A 17,202-nucleotide genomic window follows, 5' to 3' on the forward strand; every position below is an offset into this window, starting at 1 on the left:
ATGTTATCAGAATTGTAATGTTTGTTATTTTTGATTGCAGAGGTGGCAGATGCTGAGGCAGAAAAAGGAGTTTGTCTGGCTTTAGACACCACTGAAGCTCGCAAGTCTCCTCTTGAGGAACAACAGCCTTCAAGGGACGATTCCACTGGTTTTCTTTGTTGGAAAAAGGGCTGTAACAAAGTCTTTAAATCATCCAATGCCCTTCAGATGCACTTCAATGAGGTCCACAATAAAAGGCCCCAACTGCCTGTCTCTGATCGTCATGTCTATAAATATCGCTGCAACCAGTGTAGTTTGGCATTCAAGACAATAGAGAAACTTCAGCTGCATTCCCAATACCATGTAATCAGAGCAGCCACAATGTGTTGTTTATGCCAGCGCAGCTTTAGGACTCTACAGGCGCTTAAGAAGCATCTGGAGACCAGTCACCTGGAGTTGAGTGAAGCTGACATCCAGCAGCTCTATGGAGGTTTACTGATGAATGGAGACCTAATGATTATGGGTGATCCCTCACTTGGAGAGGACCAGGGAGGTATTCTTGATGATGAGAAAGAGGGAGACGAAAGTGACCCTGAGGAAAAGCAAAGCCCAACTGGCAGTGACTCTGGATCTTTGCTAGAGGATTCTGGATCAGAACCCAAACGCGCCCTGCCGTTTAGGAAAGGCCCCAACTTTACTATGGAGAAGTTTCTAGATCCATCCCGTCCTTTCAAGTGTACAGTCTGTAAAGAGTCATTTACCCAAAAGAATATCCTTCTTGTACACTACAACTCTGTGTCTCACTTGCACAAAGTTAAAAGGGCCCTACAGGAATCCACCACTGGACAGCCAGAGCCTACCAGCAGCCCTGATAATAAACCCTTCAAGTGCAGCACTTGCAATGTAGCATACAGCCAGAGCTCTACACTGGAGATTCACATGCGCTCTGTTCTTCATCAAACCAAGGCCAGGGCAGCAAAGCTTGAAGCAGCTGGCGGCAGTTCTAGTACTGTTAGCAGTAGTGGCCCAAGCGGAAGCACTTCCAATAGCACTTCAACCCCAAGCCCTATTCCAGCCACTAACTCAACTACCAGCTGCAGCAACAGCAGCAGCTCCCCAGCAGGAGCTCAAACAGCACAGAGCACCATGGGAGGAAATCATCTATCAAGTCATTCTCACAATGTTGAGAATTTGGGTAATTCAGCTTGTCACTCCTCCCCATCAGAGAATCATGAAGTGAAAAAGAAGAAATTTGCTGATATGCTCTCCTCAAGGAGTCATCACCAACAGTTTCAGCAAAAGCAGCAGCAGTTGGCCCAGGCTCAAGCACAGGCACAGGCTCAGCTCCAACAGGAGCTCCAGCAAGCTGCTCTCCTTCAGTCCCATCTTTTTAACCCTCTTCTCCAGCACTTTCCCATGACAACAGATGCTCTTCTCCCTCTTCAGCAACAGCAGCTGCTCTTTCCTTTTTACATTCCTGGGGCAGAATTTCAATTGAATCCAGAAATGAACTTGAGTGGCTCTTCACTGAACTTGAGTGGATCTACTGCTTCACTGTTGGAAGAACAGAAAAACTCTGTCCAACAGGCCCAGCAGAGCTGCTTACAACAACAGCTTATGCACCACCACCTTCAGCAACAGCACCAAGCTCATACCCACTCCCAAGGATCGAGTCAAATGGCTTTACTTCAACAGAGTGCCCTTTCTCACCCTGTAGACAAAAAGCCAAAGCCATCACCTCACAGTGAGAAAGAAAGAGAGCTGCCAAAAGATAAAGAAATTAGTGATAAAACAGAGGATCACATTCCGAAAGATATGTCAGACAAGTCCAAAGAAAAGAAAGATGCCCATCAAACTGTAGTAAATGTAAACCATGACTCTGGATTTCCTCCTCCAAGGATTGCCTCAGATGCCCGAGGGAATGCCACCAAAGCCCTATTAGAGAATTTTGGATTTGAGTTAGTAATTCAGTACAATGAGAACAAGCAAAAAGCACAAAGAAAACCAACAGGATCTCTGTCAGGATACAGTGGGCCAGCTGGTATCACAAGAGTGGTTGACCCTATTGAAGGATTAGAGAAGCTGGAGTGTGAGTCTTGCGGTAAGCTCTTTTCCAACATATTGATTCTCAAGAGTCACCAGGAGCATATCCACCAGGCTTTCTTTCCATTCAGATTCCTAGAAAGATTTGCCAAAGAATACAGGGAACAATATGACAAGCTGTACCCATTGAGACCTCAGACACCCGAAGCTGCTCAGCCGCCTCCTCCGCCTCCACCCCCTCCTCCACCTCCACCTCCCCAGAGGGTACCAACACCAAATATACCTGTTTCTGCTCCTACTCTGACACCACCAACCGCTCCAACCCCTCAACCTTCAGTTACAATGGCCCAAATTCAAATGCCAATGGATCTCCCTCTGTTTTCTCCCCTTATGATGCAGCCTATGTCACTCCAGTCATTACCTTCTCAGATTCCTTCCCAACTGCCAGCAGTGGAGCCTAGTCTGGCCACTGATCTGGCCCAGCTCTACCAACAGCAGCTTACCCCTGCCATGTTGCAGCAACAGAATAAGAGACCCCGCACCCGTATCACAGATGACCAGCTAAGGGTGCTCCGCCAATATTTCGATATCAACAATTCTCCCAATGAGGAACAAATTAAAGAAATGGCGGATAAATCAGGACTTCCACAGAAAGTCATCAAGCACTGGTTCCGTAACACACTCTTCAAAGAGCGACAACGCAACAAAGACTCACCTTATAACTTTAACAACCCTCCAATTACAACTCTTGAAGATACCAAAATTGATTCAAGGCCACCTTCCCCTGAGCCTCAAAAACATGAATCATATGGAAATAAGAGGTCCTCAAGGACAAGGTTCACAGACTACCAGCTGAGGGTACTACAAGATTTCTTTGATGCTAATGCTTATCCTAAAGATGATGAATTTGAGCAGTTATCCAATCTTCTGGGCCTTCCAACTCGAGTCATTGTTGTGTGGTTCCAAAATGCCAGACAAAAAGCCCGTAAAAATTATGAGAACCAGGGAGATGGAAGTAAAGAAGGTGACCGACGCGAGTTATCCAATGACCGATACATTCGGACAACAAACTTAAACTATCAGTGCAAGAAGTGCAGCCTGGTTTTCCAGCGCATATTTGACCTTATTAAACACCAAAAGAAGCTCTGTTACAAAGACGAGGAGGAAGACGGGCAGTATGACAGCCTAAATGAGGACTCTATGGATCTCTCCCATGAATACTATACTCCATCTGGGTCATCAGGTCAAACACCAATGCCCTCATCCTCAAGCCTCTGCCCTCTTCCTCCTTCATCCTCTGCATTCTCTCACATCACATCATCTGAAAAGGAGGAGCCTAAACCAGCTAACACATCAAACTCCTTTGATGAAAAATCGAAACACTCTGCAGAAGCATCATTGGGTCAAAGAGAGCAGACCACTTTGAAACAGGAAACCAGTCATCAATCTGAGACCCCACAGCAGAGACCGCAAAGAGAGGAAAAGATGCATGCAGTCCCAAAGAATTCAAAGCTTTCTTCACCGTCCCTCTCCCAGCAGCAGCAACATAGTGGTCCCTCCGTTTCACATACCAGTCAGACCTCCCAGAGTTCCCACATGGCCCTTAACTCTCATTTAGCCTCTGCCTCACAGCAGCAGTTGGCCCAGCAAATGATCCCGTACCAGTGTGAGCAGTGCAAACTTGCCTTCCCTTCATTTGAACACTGGCAGGAACACCAGCAACTTCATTTCCTGAGTGTCCAGAATCAGTTCATTCATCCTCAATTTTTGGATCGCCCAATGGACATGTCCTTCATGTTATTTGATCCTAGCAATCCTCTGCTTGCTAGCCAGCTCCTTGCAGGTACAATACCCCAGATGTCCAGCAACTCTGCCACCTCCCCATCAACGCCTACATCCACCATGAACTCCTTGAAGAGGAAGTTGGAGGAGAAAGCAGGAACTAGTCCAGGAGAAAGTGATAGCATAAATAGTGGAGAAGAGCCACAACGAGACAAGCGCCTCCGAACCACTATTACACCAGAGCAACTAGAGATTCTGTACCAGAAATATTTGCTTGATTCCAATCCTACTCGTAAAATGCTGGACCACATTGCTCACGAAGTGGGCCTTAAAAAACGGGTGGTACAGGTATGGTTCCAAAACACAAGAGCTAGAGAAAGAAAAGGGCAGTTTCGGGCTGTTGGGCCAGCTCAAGCCCACCGACGGTGCCCATTTTGTCGAGCCCTATTCAAAGCTAAAACTGCCCTCGAGGCCCATATCCGTTCACGCCACTGGCACGAGGCTAAACGTGCTGGTTACAACCTAGCTCTTTCTGGTTTGCTACCGGAACAGGAAGCCATGCAGTTGAAGATGGATCCTCTGGATATCTCCAGCTATGCTCATCTTGCCCAGTCTAACAATGATGCGCAATGTTCATCGCTGTCGCCTGTGAGCAAAAGCATGGACTTGTCCCCAAGGGGTCTCCTGAGCCCAACATCTATCAAGGTTGAAGGAGTAGAGGACTTTGAAAGCCCAACCATTTCCTCAGTAAACACAAACTTTGATCAAAATAAACTTGATAATGATGATTGTTCCTCTGTGAATACAGCCATCACTGACACTACCACAGGTGATGAGGCAAACATTGACAATGACAGTGCTGATGCAAAGCACAGCCATAACAGTGGAGATTACCTCTCAAAGTCTGGGGGCGCAGTCCCCTCAATTGAGAATGATGAACAGATGTCCTCAGGACTGGTGAGCCCTGCAACAAGCTACTACACAAAAGACTTTGAAAATGAAAATATTATAGACTACAGTGAAACATCTAGTCTGGCAGACCCTTGTTCACCAAGTCCAGGAGCCTCTGGAAGCAGAAGCATTGATAGTGGAGACAGGCCTGGTCAAAAGCGCTTCCGAACACAGATGACTAATCTTCAGCTTAAGCTGCTCAAATCCTGCTTTAATGATTATAGGACTCCAACCATGCTGGAGTGTGAGGTACTTGGAAATGACATTGGACTTCCAAAGAGAGTTGTTCAGGTCTGGTTTCAAAATGCTCGTGCTAAGGAAAAGAAGGCTAAGCTCAGCATGGCTAAGCACTTTGGTATCAACCAGACTTCTTATGAGGGACCTAAGACAGAATGCTCTTTGTGTGGTGTTAAATACAGTGCTCGTCTCTCAGTGCGAGACCACATCTTTTCCCAACAACACATATCCAAAGTAAAGGATACCATTGGAAGCCAGCTTGATAAAGAGAAAGAGTACTTTGATCCAGCAACAGTTCGTCAGCTGATGGCGCAGCAGGAGATGGATCGTATCAAGAAAGCAAATGAGGTCTTGGGACTAGCACAACAACAAGCCATGCAGCAACAAGGGATGTTTGACACAACTGCCTTGCAAGCCTTGAACCTTCAGTCAGGTTACCCAAATCTACAGGGGATCCCCCCTGTTCTCCTGCCAGGTGTTGGTGGTCCCTCCATGCCAGGCTTTAACTCATCTAACTCAGGTATGTCATCACATTTACTCTCTAGTATGAGTAAGACTTTTGAAATAAAACTATAAAACTGACTACTAACTCTGCGATGTAGAGTATATTGCAGCATTCATAATCATGTTGTGTTTCTCTTTGTCAATTTCTGCAGCTTTAACCCCTCCAAAACCTCCAAACCTCCTGAACATGCCTGGTGCCAGTGTACCCTCACCAAGTCTCCCCACATCTGGTTTACCCAACAAGACCCCTTCCTCCTCTTCATTGGCCTCGCCCAGCCCAGCTCAGGCCAGCACATCTGTTGCCCACTCAAGCCCTACCACCACATCTACATCAAACTCTTTGATGACCCAGCCAGGCCCTCGACATGAAGCTCACAAAGACCGTGATCCTGAGAGGGCCAGGGAGAAAGAGAAACCCAAGGAGAAGGCTGAGAAGCCCCCCACACCATCCTCAGCTGGGGTTACTCCCGCTCCCTCCACTTCTGCTGCCAGTGCCAAGAAAGAAAAACCAGACACTGCTGTTCCGGCCACCTCAATGCCAACACCTGGCATGGAGTATGTGGTCGATACTGCCCAACTTCAAGCTCTACAAGCAGCTTTAGCTTCAGATCCAACAGCTCTGCTAACAAGTCAGTTCCTGCCCTACTTTATGCCTGGCTTCTCTCCGTATTATGCCCCTCAGATACCAGGTGCCCTTCAAGGTGGATATCTTCAGCCCATGTATGGCATGGAAAGTCTTTTCCCCTACAACCCAGCTTTATCACAGGCCCTGATGGGGCTGTCACCCGGATCTTTGCTTCAGCATTACCAGCAATATCAGCAGAGCCTGCAGGAGGCACTTCAGCAGCAGCAGCGGCAGCTTCAGCAGATCCAGCAACCCAAAGCAAGCCAAACTTCACAAAACTCGGTGGACCGTAAGGACTCTGCCAAAGATCTAGTAAAAACAGAGGAACAAAAGAGCACTCCCTCTGTTGAATCCTCTACTTCCTCCATTCACAACAACCTAGCCACTGAGCAGCATGAAGTGGATGGCAAAGGTGCAGACCTCCATCTTGACAAATATATCATCCCCAAAGTTCAGTATCGGCTGGCGTGCCGCAAGTGTCAAGCTGTCTTCAGCAAGGAGGAAGCGGCTATCAGCCACCTCAAGTCAATTTGTTTTTTCGGTCAGTCTGTGGCAAACCTGCAAGAGATGTTGCTTCGGGTCCCCAACAGTGGGAATGCAGCAGAGGGCGGCCTCTATGACTGCCTCGCCTGTAACACCACACTAGAAGGGGACAGAGCGCTCAGTCAACACCTGGATTCAGCCTTGCACAAACACAGAACAATCAAGAGATCCAGAAATGCCAAAGAGCACGCTACTAATTTATTACCTCACTCTTCAGCCTGCTTCCCCAGTCCTAACACCGCATCTACCTCGCAGTCTGCCACTCACTCAAACAACACCCCATCCCCTCCGCCAACAACGTCAGCCACCACGCCGTCCTCATCAGCATCTGCATCTTCATGCAGCTCCTCCTCCTTCACAGCCACCCCACTCAACACAACAGCTACAGGCAAATCATGGTCCCAGACCCCTTTCTCCAGAGCTTTAGCTGGGAAGCCCAATCCTCCTTCGTCTGCATTGTCTTCTTTTCCTACAGTTTCCTCTCCTTCAACGGTTACCTCAAGTTCATTGAGCACCTCAGGGGTCCAGACCTCGATACCAACAGACGTCTTTACCGACGAGTCTGATTCTGACACCAGTCAGAAGTCAGCAGACAGGCTGGGCAGGCCAGCGGAGGAGCCACAACAGCCTGGCTGTCTCAAAGACAGCAGTAGTTGTAGTAGTAATCTCACTAGTGTAGGATCGGACTCCATCAGATTGTAAAAGCTTTCAGTGATGAACAATATTTAAAAAAAAAAAAAGAAAAAGGAAAAAAAAAAACAGAAGACAAAAGAAAACACAAAAGAAAAAAAGAAAAAAAGCAGCAATGTTTAAAATATGTTTAAAGTATACCAACCAATTTCAGAAAAAGATGTGTAAAGACTAACTGCAATTCCAAAGCTTGTAACCAAAAATTTAAATGTTAGTGGATTGTTTTCCCATATCAACATGCTGGTTTTAGTTTATTACAACTCTTAATATATATAGATATATATACATATATGCACATATGCAGTATATATATATATAAATGAATAGAGATCACAGCAGTTAACAGTCGGTTATTGCTAGTGGAATGCTGTGTTGCGATGGACTGCCTCAAAGTTATTCGAATGGCCCCACAACCCTGTCTACAAAGAACGAGTCAACAAGCTGTCCCTTATTTGCATAAGTATTTCCGCTTAATAGCACAGTCACATAAAGCCAGTATGTACTGTATGGGAGAATAGTCTTACAGTTTTCTTGCTATCTAAGCATTCAGATACCAATGGCTTGCTAAAGAAAAGAAAAATAATGTAATGTCTATTTTATTCTCAGGTCAACAGCTCACAACCTTTTCTTGTGTTACAAAAAGTCATTATTTTATTCATTTTGTTCCAAACAAATGATAGACATTTTTGTTTTTGTATGTCTTTTATTGGCAGAAAGTATTCAGAAATGATACTAACTCAACAAAAGTTTCTGGGCATTCAATGAGTAGCTGAATTGCTGGTTTTAAACCTTCTTAATTATTACTTTTTGTTTTGTTTTGTTTTGTTTTGTTTTTAATGGGAATGTTACTAATCCCATTTTACCCAGACACGAAGAGCATTGCAGACTTGGTGGGGGAAAAAGATTCTTTTTTTTTTCTTTTTTTTACGAAAAAAAAACTTTCTGTATTTATGATAGATATATACATTTTTGGTGTTCAGTAGGTTGTTGCATTGGAAATGAATTTAAACAGTATGGTAGTTTGAAAAATATTTGTGTACATTTAGCTTTTGTATCGTCCAACTTTAAGGCGCTTCATTTGATGTTGTCTTGGTCATTCCAATAGACTAGATTAAGGAGCAGGAAACGATCTCTACTCTATTTCTGTCCAATTCTCAGCTTCTTACTTTTTGTTATCCCAGCTGAATCTCTTTGTCACAAGGGGTTTCTCAACTTTTGTTTGTGCAGCATTGACCAAAACCGAAGAGAAATCTGGGGTGTGTTCGAAAATTGTTCAGTTATATTTGTGTTACCTTAGTGCACTTACCACTGTCTGACTTTCTCTCTTTTTGTCGTTATCTGTTCCTCCTTTCTTTCTTCTTTTTGTACCCCCTGCCTTTGTAGATTTGGAGATAACTGCCTCTCCTTTAGCACTACAAAGCAGATACTTGTTTCCATGTAATGTGGCTGCAGTCTGCTATAGGCATTATGATAATTTCAACTTTTTGTTGTCATATATGAAAATGAAAAAAGAATAATAATAATAATAATAATTCTCACGCTTTAAAACAAAAAGAAAATCCAAAGACTTAACACTTTCACCATTGGTGCATAAAGATGAGAAAAGAGGCTTCTTTATACTTGAGAATTTGTTGCTGTTTTTAAGGAAAGAAAACAAAGTTTTAAAATAAAGAAGTACGCATCAGAGTTGCCGTTTTTGCTTCTTTGCGAGCAGACAGGTGGCTTTTTTACGTCAAATACTAAGAAAACCAAAAATCAAAAAGGGCCCTTGTCCTTGCATTGTGGAGTAGCACCGTTACAGAGCCATTGCAGTTTGTAAGATAGACGTTTTGTTGAAGTTTTTCTGTCACACATGAAATCCATTTTGTCTGCTTTTGTTTTCTTTTTGTAAAAAAAAAAAAAAAATGAGTATATATATAGGGTCTGGTCTTTGAGGACATATGTTTTGCTGCTAATGTAGATTTGGAAAGGAAGAATACCTAGATGCATGCTCCTTTTGCTTTTTGGCTAAGCTTTAAGAAAAAAAAAGAAGAAACAAACAATAAACCATTTCCCTACCCCTGCAACATCTTTTTTCCCTTCTTGTTGCAAAAACGGAACTTTGAAGACTGTGAATATATGTTCCAAAGGACATTTTAGCTTTTTTTTTCTTTTCTTTTTTTTGAACAGACCAATGTTAAAAGCCAATGATCTATAATGTTTGTAAGAAATAACAGTGCATTCCAAATACTACACCTGAGTTTTAATTTCTTAAGCAAGGACTGCTTCATTTTTATTCAAATTGAGTATAATTCTATTTTATCCCATTTCTAAGGTGACTGTAAGCTGTTGTGTAACTCTGCCATCACGGATTGCTGAAAATCACCTCACTCTGACTATCGTGTGTTGAGAGTGAACAGAATCCCTGCAGCCATTAAATGACTTTACTCACTTGAACTAGATCAAGTTATAGTGGTTACCTACCAAAAATTGACATACTGCGACCTGTCTGGTACTTACACATCTTGCTGATCTGGTGTCATCATGCTTCTTGTTTTTATAACTAGCCTCAGAACGAAAAAAGGCTGTTTGTTTGGCGAAGTCGGCCTCCCCTCCTGGGAATTCGTTTTCTGCAGGGTTTAAAGCCATTTTCATGCATGAAATGTCTTTTGCAGGTCTGTAAGGGGCATTTTCATTCCAAAGCATTGTAGGACTGGGGAAAGCAGGATTTGCTTTTAGGTGTCCCTTGTTTTGCATGGTGACAAGGTAGAATTATGCCGTTGTGTCCAAAGAGGTCCCTCACTCCAAGTCATTGCAATGGAAATGGTTGTGTTTTTATCAGAATGGCCCCCATCCTTTCGTAAATGGAATTGCTTTTTATTTGATTTAGCGAAATCAAGTCATTTTAAATTTGCAAAAGATGCTTTAGGGGGGCACAAATGTATTTGGCTTTAGCAACGTATTTCCACACTCGTCCTGGTGTGTGAACGAGCATTACGTCTTGCAGAACAATTTGATTTGGTGTTATTTGGTGTGCATGCTATTGAAATTGGATTAATTTGATCTGCAAGCTGATCCACTCCTTTCAATCCATGTTATCTATAATATTGTTCATAATTATTTTTTGAGAAGTCTGCTATTGTATAGTTTATTTTTGAATGCTTTTCATTGTTTTGGTCTCAGATAATATCATATAACTGTATATTTTATTTTCTTTGATTTTTGTTGTTGTCCATTTATAAATTAATGTTACAATGCCAGCTTTAAATTGAAATCTCATCTATTTGTTTTCTATCATTCTCTGGCCACTTTATGGTGTTACAATGTTCCTATATTTGTTTGTCTTGACACGGTTGTATCTCTTGCTTCCAAAGTGTTCTCGTTTTTTATAGGCTCTCGTGTGGGGCAGAATTCCTCACAACTGTTTCAGCCAGCATGGACTTTGTATGTGCGAGCGTGAGCGTGTGTGTGTGTGCGTGTGTGTGTGTGTTTCATAAGAGCCAGCATCAGTCTGAGTTTTTATACTTTGTATTCTATTTTCTACTTTCTTTTCGCACCAAAACATACTGAACTGCAAAGCTGAATCTTCAGTAAAGGGTTTGAAAAGTCTGATATTCAACACAATAATTGCGTGATGTGGTGAAAGAGGATACCGAAGCACTGAGCAGTTATTATTTTCATTAATTATATGAATGTGGCCAAAGCTTAATGCAGTCGAAAACATGAAAAACTTTAGTTGGTGCCCCTGATGAGTGTATATTTATTGTGGTTAATCCAACACGTGGCTGAGATACATCAACTCTCATTGGGATACTTGATTTTTGTGGACATTTTGCAAAGAGAGAACGAAAACGACAGGTTTTGCTGTAGAGGTCATCCTTTTTGCCCACTGTGAAAATAAACATGTATACAGATATAGATATATTTAAAGAAGACATCAACACTTTTCTTTGAAACGACAAAGAAGGAAATAAAGAGAACCGAACTCTGGGAAACTTGAGAGATGTCATTGAGATGTCTGAGAAGGCTGAGAAAACTGGCCACGGGAGCCAAAGCCGGGGCCGACGCGCCCCGATATCAAGTCATTACTTAACTAACACTATATGCCGACGGGAGTGGACTCTGCAACCAGTGGACATATGTGACACGGAGAGGAATTTATCTCCTTTTTCTCTCTCTGGCTCTGCATCTACTTGGACATTTTCTGCACTTCTGAACGGGATGGACTCAAACACTCGCGTACGTTGTCTCCCAGTTCACGGTTTTGCTACCTGTTTCATTTCCTCCTGCCCGTTTCAGTGACTGACACATGGTTCCACTCTGGCGTGGAGTCGACCGGTTCCATCCAACCATAAAGAATGACTTTACTGTTCAAGGGGAGGGGATTTTCCTGGGTGTTATTCCTAAGGAAGCAGATAAACACAAAAAAAGCGAAGCAACCAAAATTAATAACCAAACTAACAAGCAACCAAACAAAAAAACATTTGCTCCAGTTTCAATGATGAACTGCTGCTGGAGCTTCCTGTTCCTTTAGTGGCTCCTGGTGCCACAGCATTTTTGACGCTTTTTGTGTTTCCTTTTTTTTTCTCTTTCGTTCTCCTCAAATTATTCCTCCTCCTCCTCCGAGCCTCACAAGCACGGCTCTGTGGCTCCAGGTAGCCCAACCGAGGGTAGAACTTACAGCCTTGCAATGTACAAAAAGAGCAAGTTAAACCAAAAATGTTGTTCTTGATGTCTTTTCTATACTGTAGTCTTGTTAGCTTTTTGTTACTGTAATTATATGATGAAGATTTCCAAACTGTACCAAATTACATGGAGACTAACATACATAAACCACATGGAACTTCAGACTTTTAAAGAGAAACTTTTGTCACAAAAACCTTGTTGTCCTAGTTAAGTTGATTGTAGATGGTAATTGAATATACTCCTTTGAAAATATTTCATCAAGTATGTTTCTTGCTCATTGTGATACATTAAAAAGTATGAGCATAAGCCCTCTTGTCTGGGACCGTTTATTGTGTGACACGTTTTTGGCATGATTGAAGTGAGAGGACGCAACCAAAGGTCACGTTTGTTTATTACTTTTAATTAGAATTCACATTTTTGCCATTAAACCACAAATAGAACCCATAATAAGCGTAGTTCAGCTGATCACTGGCGAGAGCTTGATTTTGAAAACATAATTAACTCTAATTGCAATTAATCTAATGCAACATGCACATGATTTGACAGCCCCCTAACACACATTCCCAGTAGTTCATTGTCTTGTTGGTATGGTATTCTCTGCAAGAGCAGTCACATTGAAATTCCTCTAAGGGAGCATTCATGAGCGAGATTAATTAAAATATATTAAGCAAGATATGTAGACATGTAGCTAATTAGAAGTGGCTGTTTATGACAAATTGAACTTGATTAAGACTTACAATCAAATATAATTCCAAGTGAAAAGCACTGCTCGTAGATTCGTTTTGACTCGTGTAGAGGATCAAATGCAACGTTCCAGGCTAATTCAAAGCCTTGTACAGAACAGGATCAGATGAGAGCTCCCTTGTGTACGCCCTTTGTATACTGTATGCATTCGCTGGCGATTACAATATGCCTGTATTTTGTGTGCATGTGTCTCACTTTGTTTCTCTTGATTATTTGATTTACAATATTTGGAAGAGAAAAGATCTGATTACTAGCAGCAGGGATGTTTCACAATGCTGATGCTCAGGTCCATTAATGAACTCCTGCTCTCTTTACAGCTTTCAACTAAGGTTTTTCACAGTATTTTTGACAGGATGTTGGCAGAAACAAACACTCACATATCATGTTGCAATCAGACGCAAACCATTGCATGTCTTCTTTTGGCAGGTACTTTTATTCAAAACAAGTCGCAGCTCATATGAATCAGATGTAGCAGGGATAATAGCCTTTTGGTCATTTACTCGAAATATTTCGCCTAAACTTTTACATTTTGTCTCAGCTGCCCATCAATTAAATGTATTGCAATCGAATTGGATGATAAACGTTCACACAGACAGATGTCTGGTTCCTGACACCTAGACTGTACAATTGTGACGTGACAAATGTAACAGTAAATATATATATTACATACTGAGTACATGGTGTAAAAACAAAGCATTCTCAAACACTAAATGCATCCTTAGATTATGAAGCACAGTATAATTATACACATATAAGTAAACACAGTTGATATGATAAATTAAGTTTATGACGTAAGTTCGGGAATCCAGTCAATCACGTTCCAATGGGTATATGAGCAGGGTCTTATCTTACCATCCTCCACTGACATTGCTCAAGCATCCCTACTCCTCCCCTTCTCCACCTTAAAGGGACAGTTCACCCAAAAATGAAAATGTTGGCATCATTTACTCTCCCACATGTTGTTCCTGTATAAGTATCTCTGAGTATTTTCTTTCCTACTGTCTGGTTCTTTAAAATATCTTCTTTTGCAATAGAAGAAAGAAACCATGCTCTTACGGTACAGCTTCGGCTACCTTAATTCCATTGTTAAGAACAAATAAACTCGATTTCTTCTCATGTGGTAAACACATGACATGGACTGGTTTGCAACAATCTGTTTTTTATAATTGTTTAATTTAAAAATTATATTCGCACTGATCTTTGAGTGTGTGGCATATATGTTAAAGCTCAGGGGCTGTCACAAAAAAAACACACAATAAAAGTCTCTTTCACAAATTTTTAAGACTTCTAAAGCCATAATAATTTTTGACACTCGCATTCTGCCAAATCTGGCATCTATAGCCCTCATATGTGTCCATATTCAGTTCAAATGGCTTATTTATATGTTTGTTTATTTATATTAGCTACTTTTATTTTATTCAAAGTGTCCACATAGAGTATTTCTACGCGCTACACAGGAGCTCATCTCTTGTCTTGTGTCGAAACCAATTTTCCCTCATTATGAAGATCAGCCAGTGGGTCTCTGCTCAGGAATGTGACACACTCACACCATATTGTTTTGATTCTAATGCAGGAAAGCTCCCAATGAAATGCGACTGCTTTAATATGCCAGGATCATGGTAGGCCGCTTATTTAGCTTACCAAGGACTTGGTCTTCCCTAATAAAGGACTGTGCTATTGTATCTGCCTGTAGTCCACAGTTGTGCATTATTATTGTGCCGTTTGAAGAACTTTTGGTTTTGTTAGAACAGTTGTCACAAGGGGAGATAGAATGACCTTGAGTGCTCCAAATTGTCTGAATTTTTACAGAAACGTTTAGAGGATTTGAAAAGATTCCAAACCAAATGACAAGGTTTCAAAGGACTTATGGTTTTAAATTCATATTTCAAACAACCACAAAGGCGCATTTATGCCAAAGTTGACCCCCACTGTCCACTGTACTGCTTAACGGATTGAAGAGATGCAATTTGTCCTTGGCGTAAGAATATGATACTTGGCAAGGTGTTGAATGACAAGGCACACAGTGAGATCAGTAGGCATGGATTTAGATGGGTGTCTGAAAACATGTTTTTCACCATCTCACGGCTCACATTTCCACAGCAGCGGATCAAACCTTCTGTTTCCAATATTTCTCGCCTGTGGGACCAGCTCTCTATTGTGTCAGAGCTTGTGTACCAGAAGAACCCAATACTATGCATCCCTGCCCCTAAGTGTAGAGTTCTAAGAAACAGGAAGTTGAAGAGGTGCCTCTCTGCTCTTCCATACCCCCTACTGTCTGAACTCGAGGAGTTTAAGGAGTGTAAGATATAAGCTATCATGGTCAGCAAGTGGCTTCAGATCCGCTAGCCATGCTGAGCTAGTTAACACACAACAGGTCATCCTTAATGAATTAAAAAACTCCCTAATTGGATCAGTGTGAAAACCCAAGCTGCTTCCTTTCAAACTTCAGACCAGATGGTACGCATACTCAGATGCAATGTTGGCCGAGCATGAGGCCTAAGTTTAGGAGTGTGAAATTGAGTTAGCGCCTGGGTGTAGTGCTGATATTAAGCAAATGTGCTTCCTCTTTAAGGTTTCCTGACCTGTTGGTGTAGAGTTCACCTCACTGATTCAGGGCCCCAGATTTAATTAGCTTCCAAAGGCTAACGTTTGAAGTACAATGTTTCTGAACATTTGTACACTGAGTTTCAGAGATTTAGCCAAAGTTTTGTCTTACTGTCTTAATGGTTCGGTATACCAAAAAGATCTGGATAACTTTTGCCCAGCGTGGTCTAAAATTTGGTGAAGATCCGATGAAAGCTACAGGAAGAGTTAAAACAGTATATGCTTTCAATGAAATTTAAAATAGTGGACCATGGTGTGATTATATTTCAGATATCCCCAAATAATCTGAAGACCTTATAAGAGTCTCATGAAAACAGGCCAATGTAATCTAAAACTATAAGCATTTACTTTTGAGTACCAGTTGAGTACAGCATGGTTAGTTTAGAAAACTACAGCCTGAGGGACAAATTGTCAAATGGCGATGATAAACACGTCAACTGGAATAGACCATTTTATGCTTACTTTTACAGTCAGAAAACTCCATTCGGTATAAACTTGATAGCACAGTCGTCAGTATATAATCTGAGGATGTGCAATGCTAGAGCCTTTATGTAAACAGGCTTGTGTTCTTTCAGTTAATGACACTGACACTGCAAATATGCAAATAAGAACGTTAACCCAGGGTTTAGGAATGTACAGTGTGAAACGTCAGCTTATGAAAACCGAATATCAGTTGTTAACTTTGGGATAACCCAGGAACCCGTTAACCTATGGTTTAGAATGACCCAAGGTTAACTATAGTTCAAGTGTTAAAGTGTAAAAAAAGTATGGTACACTGTGGCAGTGGTGTTATGTGATGTCTCATGCATTGCATGTTCTCTCCTAATCTTTCTGTGGGTTTAGCAAAACCCTCCAAGCTCTGCTTCCATCATTTGCGGAACATCAAGGGTACGAATGTTCGACAAGTTAAGCCGGAGTGACAACAAAAGGCACAAGTGTAGAGAAGGCTGTGTGATCACAGTCATTGTCTTAAATGGAAAACATGAATGGTTTACTGGCTGCTGGCACTGAGACGTATGACCACATAGGCAGCAAATGAGGAGCAGAGAGCTGGAAGGGAAGCCATGGCAGCACAGATCTGAGTGGCTTTAAAGTCTGCATGACACTGCCCTTTCTTTCCTTCTGCTTATCCTACATTCTGGGTCCTCTTAAGCTAATATAGCTACCTAGGTCTCGAACAGCCATTTTAGCAGTCACTATTGCTCATACTTGAACAATCACACAACCGCAACCCCAACCCCAATAGGACAAAATCCCGTTGGAAATTACCGTGCCCCTAAAGCGAAGCAATGGTAATGGTTAGACACACACACATTTTTTTTGCATTTGCATTTGCAATAGTACAAATATTTTGAGGTGGGAGGAAAAAATATATTTTAGTGTTTTTGTGAGCGAGAGAATACTAAGTCCCCCCCCAACCCCCATCCACTTTTTTTTCCATCACCATATCCCCATAGGGGCTCTGTAGTGAACTCATGGACTCTTTTACAGAATTATCCTATTTCAACACCAAATTTGAATTTGACAGTCACAAACCTATATTATTATATTATTTGGTCAAGGCCTGAAATCATTGCAGGGTTTCTTCTTCAATGTCATGCGTCCTGTGATCATTTCCTTCCACTGTCTTCCCTCTCTCTTCCATCTATTCATGTCAGGCATCTTCCATGCTATCAATGTCAAAGCCAAATTATGCTCAAACTGCGAAGACAGGTCAGACTAATTCAATCTCATCCGTCAGAAGAAATGATGGGTGAAGAGGATCCGAGGAAGAGACGTCCAGAACAGGGGGAAGACTTAAATGGGAATGACGAGTCACTCCCTTGAATTGAGGG

General features: G+C 42.0%; 1 protein-coding gene across 3 annotated transcripts in view; it reads left to right on the forward strand.

Moving 5' to 3' along the window:
* The window catches only part of zfhx3b (zinc finger homeobox 3b), a 225,595-nt gene extending 218,100 nt beyond the window's left edge, over window positions 1-7,495 (forward strand). For all 3 annotated transcript variants that reach the window (XM_084403785.1, XM_084403784.1, XM_084403786.1), the window contains 2 exons: window positions 41-5,512; window positions 5,649-7,495. In XM_084403785.1, the coding sequence (XP_084259911.1) occupies window positions 41-5,512; window positions 5,649-7,366 (7,190 nt within the window). In that variant the 3' untranslated portion in view covers window positions 7,367-7,495. The remainder of the gene's footprint in view (window positions 1-40; window positions 5,513-5,648) is intronic.
* Window positions 7,496-17,202: the final 9,707 nt, after the last annotated feature.

Source organism: Rutilus rutilus, assembly GCF_951802725.1.
Source record: "Rutilus rutilus genome assembly, chromosome: 3".
In the NCBI taxonomy this organism is placed as follows: Eukaryota; Metazoa; Chordata; class Actinopteri; order Cypriniformes; family Leuciscidae; genus Rutilus; species Rutilus rutilus.